The sequence below is a fragment of the Neolamprologus multifasciatus genome, chromosome 13, assembly GCF_963576455.1.
Source record: "Neolamprologus multifasciatus chromosome 13, fNeoMul1.2, whole genome shotgun sequence".
In the NCBI taxonomy this organism is placed as follows: domain Eukaryota; kingdom Metazoa; phylum Chordata; class Actinopteri; order Cichliformes; family Cichlidae; genus Neolamprologus; species Neolamprologus multifasciatus.
The window spans coordinates 25,757,545-25,766,717 of record NC_140451.1 but is presented as its reverse complement, the minus strand read 5'-3'; the positions used below and the strand labels follow the sequence as shown (position 1 = coordinate 25,766,717).

General features: G+C 39.0%; 1 protein-coding gene across 1 annotated transcript; it reads right to left on the bottom strand.

Moving 5' to 3' along the window:
• Window positions 1-1,228: 1,228 nt before the first annotated feature.
• On the bottom strand, window positions 1,229-9,161 carry LOC146505658 (cytochrome P450 3A40-like). The gene is made up of 13 exons (XM_085181733.1): window positions 9,006-9,161; window positions 8,760-8,853; window positions 8,506-8,558; window positions 8,200-8,299; window positions 5,733-5,849; window positions 5,296-5,381; window positions 5,061-5,203; window positions 4,816-4,940; window positions 4,226-4,310; window positions 2,841-3,001; window positions 2,510-2,736; window positions 1,806-1,968; window positions 1,229-1,711 (listed from the first exon to the last, which is right to left on the bottom strand). Exons 1-13 carry the CDS (start codon window positions 9,071-9,073, stop codon window positions 1,637-1,639), a joined length of 1,497 nt encoding a protein of 498 aa, XP_085037859.1. The 5' UTR covers window positions 9,074-9,161; the 3' UTR covers window positions 1,229-1,636.
• Window positions 9,162-9,173: the final 12 nt, after the last annotated feature.

Below are 9,173 nucleotides of genomic sequence, written 5' to 3'. Positions count from 1 at the left end.
ATGTGTAAACATTTCCAATTCTGGGTAACATGTCTGTTTTTCTTGTTTGGCCAGTGAGTTGAGAATCCAGCATGACATACAATGACCCCAGCTTGAATCTGGTCTTAGTTTCTCAGTTAATTTCTATGCTTTCATCATCAAATAAATATTATTTTCCCAGCTTCTCAGTTGGTTTCTTAGCCAAGTCTCTCCCTGCACTACAACCTAATTCTGAAGTTATCCAGAAACATTTCACAGTATTCATCATTAAGTAATTGTTCCTGCTTTGACATTATTAATTAAATCATTTATTTTATTTTAAAATTTACACAATTCAATTTAATTTCATTTATAAAGCGTCAAATCACAACAACAGCTGCCTCAAGGTGCTTTATATTGTAAGGTAATGACCCTAAAAAAAATACAAAGAAAAGCGAGAAAACCTCAATAATCATACAACCAAGCCCTGAACAAGTGCTTTGGAGACGGTGGGAATGAAAAACTCCCTCTTAACAGGGCAGATCCTACCATATTTTGTTTCGGATGTTTGTTTCAGATCATCAAACAAATGTAAATTTTAGACAAAGATAATAAAATTGAACACAACATGTATACAAAACGTCTAAATGAAGGTGTTTATTATTAAGGGTGGAAAAAAATCCAAACCTAAAAGGTCCTTCATATTCCATATGTTTGTAGAATGATCCCCGTCTTACCTGGCCACACCCAAAAACTTATGCATAAAACATCTGTGCTCGTGGAAATCACTGATAGTTTGATTATAATGTTCTCCAAGTAGCCCTAGAGCTGGAGAGAGTCTCTCACTGAGACAACCAAGATTACAACATAACCAAACATTCTCTATTGTATCTTGACTGTCTCTCCACTCTGTTAACTCTTTAAGACACCCCCAGAGGAGGTGGAGCAGCCCAATATTCTGACCACAACACTGTAAAAAACATTAATGAGTGTGTATATTTACATGCTAACTAGGTCCGGGCTTTGTAAGATGTGAACATTCATGCCCGAGAGCCAGAGAGGCTATCGGTCTACAAGACTCAAGACTGGATGCAGGAAGGAAAATGGAGTGTCCGCTCTGACTAGCCCACAAGACCCTATGCCTTTGGAAACCTGACTAGCTGTGTTGGTAAAACCAATAATAAGACTACAGCCATCAATGAGACGTGTATAGCTGCCAGCAGCTTATTTCATGGACTTAACTGTCCCAAGAGATATTCTGATAAGTCTCTAGATTTCAAACTGTAATTTTATTTATTCATTTGCATAAAGCTCATGCATGACAGAAAACAAGACAAAATTAACAAAGGCAAACCTAAAGATCAAGTGTCACAGAATAATATGTTTGCACAAATCAAAGATGGTTATCAGGAAATTCATACAGTAAACCATTAGTAAAGTTAGCTTTTTGAAAAAAGTTCAACACAATTTAAAGAAAAGTAATTAAAATACATTTGATTTATTAATATTGCAAGAAAATTCAAATATTTAAACTGCACTGATTTAACATTTTACAGTTAAGCAGCAGAAAAACGATGAATGCCTTTATGGCAACACTTGCCTCACATTAAAAGAAAATCATACAATAAAATGTTTGATAGGATTTTTTTTTGATAGGATGGAGATGTTCCCTCTTAGACTACTTATTTCTGGGAACAATCTTGAGTTTTATAGGCTGAACTGGCTGAAACTTCCAGTTAAACCGAAGTGGAATCTAAAAAAAAAGAAGAAAAGAAATGGATGTAACATCAGTGACAGGACAGCAGAGTACCATGACAGTCTGAATGTTTTTTTTTTGCTGCTCTCACCATTGTCTCTTTGCATGTTTCCAAAGTGTACTTCTGCAAGAGACAGACAATAACCATCTTCATGACGAGGAGGGCGTAGCGCATCCCAATGCAGTTACGAGGGCCGAGTCCAAATGGCATGTACGCGTATGGGTTCACCTCCTCCATGTTGTCTTTACTGAACCTGCAGATACAGATCAAACAAACTTGTAGATATGTAAAGTGAAATAATTCTTTTTGTATTGAGCCATGATTTTTAGGCAGTCTGTAGACCTACAACGTAAAGAGTACAGGGGCATAGGTCAGGGCAAAAGTATTCTGTTACTTCTAAAGCTTTGGTCAGGGATTAGGGACCCATTGGCCAGTCCCCTTACAGCAGGGAAAAACCTATGATCAAAGCAGTACTTAGGTGGGAGCTACACTAGATAAAAAGCATTGAAGAAAACCATTCCCACAGTGCAGCACTCTCAGTCTCAGGGAACCAGCCAGCTTCCAGAACAGTAATGACTCAAAACAGACAGCTGCAGACAACACTGCAGAGGTTTTGGGATGCGTATCTGGCTGTCACTCAATTGAACCACTGAGAACATCAGTGAAGGGACCTACATATGGCACCTCATTGATCTACCAAAGATAAAGCAAAGCATAATGTCCCAGGTTTCACTAATTACAGGATGACCAGGTTCTTCATAACCTTGTGATGACACACCTACATGCACATTTACCTCTCTGGTCTAAAAAGCTCAGGTGAGTCCCAGTAGCGTGGGTCTTTGTGTAACACCCATGCAGGAATCCCAATTGTGGTTCCTTCAGGGATGGTGAGTCCATTCACTTGCACAGTTTTTTTGCACACCCTGTCAATTCGAGGGGCAGTGGGAATCAGTCGCATTGATTCAAGTATAACTTGGTCCAGGTACTGTAGACCGGTCAGTTCTTCATATGAAATGGGTGCCTAGGGAAAATATAAAGAAGAAGGCAAACATAAAAATAAAATATGCAAATGGTGTCCACCATTGAATCGAGGATGGCAACAAATTATGTGATGAATTACTGTACATCTTTCTTCAGGTTAGCATCAATTTCTTTGTGCAAGGTCTGCAACGCATCAGGGTTGGTGGCCAGATTATAAAGGATGTTAGTAAGAGTGGTACTGGTGGTCTCGTAGCCTCCAAAGATGAAGACCAAGGCCTGGGAAAGGATCTCATGTTCAGTCAAACCTATGGAAAGAACATTTCATGATTTTATTTAAGAGTAATCAGTAGCTAGTACTTATAACTTTCTTGCCCCCGTGGGCGCTCAAGCTCCATCAACCTCGGGTCCTTGTGTGTGTGTGTGTGCGTGTGTGTGTGTGTGTGTGTGTGGGGGGGGTCCTACAGGGCTCAGTTCTAGGCCCCCTCCTCTTCTCTTTATATCTGCTTCCTCTTGGTTCTATACTGAGAAAGCACGGCATTGCATTCCACTTTTATGCTGATGACTGTCAGACTGTCCCTCTGAGGAAAGAAAGCACATACTCCACACAGCCATAACTTCAGTGTCTTGATGACATTAAAGCTTGCATGTCTCTTAACTTTTTAAAATTCAATGATAAAAAGACTGAGGTCATGGTTTTTGGTACCCCCACTGAGACCCCTAATGTGTATTTAGATACGTGTGTTAAACCAGCTCTCACAAACCTGGGGGTCAAAGTGGACTGTGATCTGAAGTTTGACAATTAGATTAAGGCAGTGGTAAAATCTAGCTTCTTTCAGCTCAGGCAGCTGGCCAAAATAAAACCAATTCTTTCACAGCAGCACTTTGAGACAGTGATCCACGCCTTTGTTAGCACTAGGCTGGATTACTGTAATGCACTTTATATTGGGGTCAGTTCATCATACATTACTCATCTACAGAGGGTGCAAAATGCCGCAGCTCGTCTTTTAACTGGCAGTCGAAAGTTTGAGCACATTTCCCCTATTTTAGCTTCACTTCACTGGCTGCCCATTTCTTTTAGGATTCTTTTAGGACTCCTGAAAACCTACCTCTTTACCCTGGCCTATGACACCACGTGAGATGTTGGTTTTTATTTTTTATTTTAGTTGTTTTTAGTTGATTCTATGTCGTTTTATCTTGTTTTCTTTTTTAATATAGGGCTGTTTTCATTTTTATGTATTATGTGCTTTATTTATTTTTGCTGTTTTCTGTTATTCTAACTTATTTTCTGTACAGCACTTTGGTCCTGTGCTGGGTATTTTAAAGTGGTTTATAAATAAAATTGGATTAAATCATCCAGCTCCTGGCTTATAATATATGATACTGACTGACTTTTCTTTTGCGTATGAGACATATGAGCAGATTGATATGATGACAAAAATTTGTGCGTAAAACCCCTGATCCTGAGTTGTCTAAAGTAATGTGACATGAGTGACTGGATATTATGGATTACTTCTGTGGTAAACACATACCTTTACTTGGCTGTTCTTCATTGTTCTTATACATCTTTTCTGGGATCTCACTCTGGATCAACACCTGCAGGAAGTCTGCTCGAGCCTACATCAGAAAAGACAATACTCAAATGTGCTCACATGTGGATGATTGAGAGTCAACAGCAGAAGAAAATTATCAATAATGTTTGCAGTGTGCATAGACTGTATATCAAAGATGGCAAATGATTTCAGGGTTTGCCCTAAATTATTTTCTCGTAGCTTACAGGAAGCGAGTCCTGTGGTTTCAAAGCTAGATGTATATGGAAAACATATACATCTAGCTTTGTCTCTCATGTCTGTTAACATTTCTGATGAGCTGATGGCCTCTGTGACTAGTTTCATGTCCTTTTCAATCAACGATAGGTTTACTTTTTAAATTATGGTCCCCAATAGAGTTGTAAAGGAGGATAAAGCATGCTCTACTATGTGAATGACAGGTTGCCAGTGAACATGCAGTATCCCAAAAGCTGCTTCTGGCTTTAAAATAATCATGATAGAGACATCAAAAATACAACAGGACGTGTATGGACACCACAATGTTGATATTCCTTTATAAATTTAATACTTACAGATTTGTCTTCATGATGCTGGTTTTTAAATTTCTTGAGGAGGTTGTAGAAAAAGTCAATGCTGTCCTTGGGTATGATTTCCACGTTCAGGAACTTTGCCAGACGTCTACCAAACGGAACTGCCACTGAAAGGAGACCAGACCGAATACCAGTAAGCAAAATTTGACATCCTGCAGATACTATTGAGTTTGCTTTCTGAAAACAAAACATTAAATGAGTTTTTAAAAGTCAAAAGAAGAACATACTTATTAAGAATAAAAGCCACATTTTTAATTGAATGAGCTTCTGTGCTTGAACATTAACTGGATCATTCTGATTGTTTATGGAGTCTGTCTCCACACTGAAAGAAGCACTGGTCACAGTGTCTAAACTGTAAGGAGCCACAAACCTATGAGAGTTGGAAAAGACAAGTGATCAGTGCATTATTTATTTTAGGATGAACAATTTAATATGTTTGCATATTTCTGATTAACAACATACTGTTTGACAGTGATGGGTTCGTCCAAATTTGCTTCCTCAAGTTTTGCAACAAGTCGTTCTGCATAGCGAGCAACGAGGGGAAAAACCTTTTTTTTTTTTATATAATGGAGACAAAATAAGAAAATTATGTAGAAAGAAAACAGATCAAAACACACTGATGATGTTGGTACATTTTTTGTAAACTCGTTTTCTCTATTTTACAAACTTTAACAATGTCTGTGAAAAATATAAGAATTTTTTTTTTGTACTTTGTATATAGTTTAATCACATTAGTGGCTATGTCTTGATGCATACTCAATCATCCAGGTAATGAAATCCAGAAAAGTTGATTCTGTTCGTCTGGACGTAGCGTTTTCAGTGGGGGGAAATGTTTCATCACCTTTCACCCATTGAAACTTTTTGGGATATAAGTGGTTAATGAACTTAGATATATTAACCTGTTTCAGTCTTCCACTGGTGAAGCATGGAGACATGCTGTTGCGAATTCGTTTCCACCTTTCATCTTTGACTACTAAGACAGAGTCTTCCATAGGTCCAGTGGAAAGACCAGTATCCTGTGAAAAGGAAATAATAACTCTCAATGTTTGCTTACATCTACCTCATCAGTTTTGTGGTATCGCAAGAAATTAGTGGTTATATAAATATATGAGTGTGTTGTTTAAAATGGTAATGCCATGAGAGGCAGTAGTGGTTCTATGTTACATTTATGTTGTAAGGAAGAGGAAGAAGTGTGTGTCCTGTAGGAGGCAGTAGAAAAATGGATGCTCGTGTTCTGTACATGCCCCGAAAGAAAGGTTCAGTAAACCAGTTGCAACGATACTTCATTGTAAGTCTCAGTTATTGTATTTTTATTTTTTGAAGATGCAACATCTTTTTGGCGACGAGGATGGGATGAAGAAAGTCAAAGGTGATACCTTGCAAACCAGACTGTCCCGATTTCTGTTCAGTTATCGCATCACACCGCATGCCACTACTGGTTTATCACCTGCAGAGTTGATGATGTCACGGAGACTCAGATCAGTTTTGGACTTGCTCATGCCTGATGTGAAAACAAAAGTGCAGCACAAACAATTGAAACAGAAAGAAAATCACGACACCAAGAAAAGACTGAGAAGTTTCACACCAGGAGACAAGGTCTTCATCAGAAACTACTCCTATGGCCCGAAGTGGATTCCCGCAGTCATTGTGAGAGCATCGGGTCCAGTGTCTTACATTGTTACCATTGGATCAGGTCAAACTGTGAAGCGGCACGTGGATCAGGTGAGAGCAAGAGTGGCTGACACTGTTCCCAGTACACCAGACAGGGAGGTGGAGCCATTGCATGACAAAGAAGCAGTGCCTGAGTGCTTCTTGCCATCAGAGTTGGACACATCGCCACAACCTCCGGCAACGGAGTTGCCCTATGCTCCGGAGACTCCGGCTCCCGGAGACTCCTCAGTGACACCCGTGTTGCGACGTTCCCAGAGAGAGAGACGTCCACCAGAGACTTTAAAGGACTTTGTTAGATAGAGTGAGATCTTCCAGGAATAGAGCAACAATGCGCTCTGATCTCACAGGAAGGACGTACCTTCCTAGTTAATAAAAAAAAAAAAAGAAAAACATGGAAACATATGTATGGTTGTATGGTTACCTTAATTACATGTTGATTGCTTGTTAAGCATTCTTTAGATAAACAGTTATTTTGTAAGTCAAGGGAGTTGTTGACTTAAGGGGGGAGGAGATGTGGTATCGCAAGAAATTAGTGGTTATATAAATATATGAGTGTGTTGTTTAAAATGGTAATGCCATGAGAGGCAGTAGTGGTTCTATGTTACATTTATGTTGTAAGGAAGAGGAAGAAGTGTGTGTCCTGTAGGAGGCAGTAGAAAAATGGATGCTCGTGTTCTGTACATGCCCCGAAAGAAAGGTTCAGTAAACCAGTTGCAACGATACTTCATTGTAAGTCTCAGTTATTGTATTTTTATTTTTTGAAGATGCAACAAGTTTGCACATATAATGTAATGTAATTGGTATTTTCTCTGTGTTGGCTCTATGTTGAGTATTGATATAGAACAATCTTTGGATAGATCAACACACATGGGTACATGCAACAGTACAAAGTAAACAAACAACAAATACCAACATCACCATAAATAAGTACTACAGTGCAAAGAGGTTCGCATAAAATGTAATCAGTAACCCGTAATATTTATCCAGGTTTGTTTGATAATATAGATGCGGGGAAATATGTTTTGTTTTTTGTTAAAAATATCTTAACTACCACCACTGCTTAATGATTATTGATTAAATAACATGTCAGAAAACTGCTTCAAAGTACACCACTCACTAGTACAATGCTGGTAATTTATATATTCACCAACTCTTTTTAAACTCAGCAGTACAGGAAGCAGTCCCAGAAACAATGTGATAATTTGAATTGGTTTAAATACATAAAACCTTCATAAAATTACCTTTGATTCTGTTATACATAGTGAGATAGATCTTAAACATCTGTTTTCGTTCTCTAGTTCTTATGTGAAACAGTGAAGTGTGTTTCCTGGTTTGCTTCATGTTCTCCAGCTGCTGTGTAGGCTGATGTAACCCTTGAGTAATAAAAGTGTAACTCTTTGTGTAAAGCACAGAGAACTGCTGCAAGTTCAGCCTGTTGGATTTTAATATTACTTCATTTACATTTCATGTGGTAACAGTCTTTCCCTGTAGTGCTGCTGCTGTTTTCCTAAACACACCGGCCTGACACTATAAACTACAGCATTTCCCAAGTTGCTTTGGAAATCACTGCTAGCAATTTTGTTAAGGTAAAAAAGTGAAAAAGCATTTGTACCTATGTCTTGCTAACATTTTGCGTTCTATGGAGAGTGGCAGGACGTCCAAAGGTTTCATGAAATAGAAAGAGGAGCTTCTTACCCTGCGGTTGGTGAACACAGAGTAGCACTCCTTCACCGTCACGGTTTTAACAATCTCAGGGTTGGCCACCATTAACAAAGGCGTTCGTCCATCGTACAGCCTGCAAAAAAGAAAACAGCCGTTTACAATAACACAATTCATGGCTAATTGTTTAAGGCATTTTTTGTTTTGTTTTTTAGTCGCTTTAGACCACAGCATTATTGACATGAATGAATTCAGAAATTTTGTATATTTATTTATTTTGTGTGCATGGCTCACAAACATATTTTAACATGAGTGGACTTCCTGGTTGATGAAGTAACTTACCCCCAGACGTCCCCATACTTGGCATGGCACTCTAGATCAAAACCAAGAAATCCCTGCAAGAAGTTAAATGATTTTTAGAGTCAATAAGCCACTGAGTAGGACATGTGCATTCAAAAACACACAGAAAGCTCAGGCAGGTCAGTGATAGTGACGATTGATAAGGACATTACATATGTCCTTCTCACTTCTTCAAGATCAAATCAGTCAGCTCCTCGTATCCCAGTCTCTAAGGTGAGTTTGGTTTCTATGCGTACCTTTCTTATGCCCAGCATCGTTCCAATAAAAGGCAGGGGCCGAGGTCCAGGTATCCCCAGCTTTTTGAAGAACTGATATGGCCATAATCCGTACCTGTGTCACAAAACAGAGAAAATCTGAAATCGTCAGTTGGACATTAAAACAAAAGGAATACAGGAGAAACTAAATTCCACGACGGGTGGCTGGACCGCGACATAACATAAGGGCTCGATTGTCTTGCAAAACAATAGTCGAGGAATACTCACAGTAATATCAGCGTGAAAAGCAGGACCAGCAAAGTCCAGGTGGTTGCTGAAAACAGCGTGAAAAACATTGCGACTTCTTTCCGACAAAGCGCTACAGGTGAGGAAGAAGGCTGGAAAATCTGTGTTTTTAAAGCATCTGCCTCTGTGTGGTGGGAGGAGTCTATGAGA

Excerpts from the sequence above, each read along its gene's own strand:
- LOC146505658 (XM_085181733.1), bottom strand. The coding sequence starts at position 9,073 with ATGTTTTTCACGCTGTTTTCAGCAACCACCTGGACTTTGCTGGTCCTG. Across the intron at positions 5,204-5,295 it reads GAACCCATCACTGTCAAACA|GTTTGTGGCTCCTTACAGTT; the intron begins GTATGTTGTTAA and ends CAACTCTCATAG. Across the intron at positions 4,311-4,815 it reads AGCATCATGAAGACAAATCT|GCTCGAGCAGACTTCCTGCA; the intron begins GTAAGTATTAAA and ends TTTCTGATGTAG.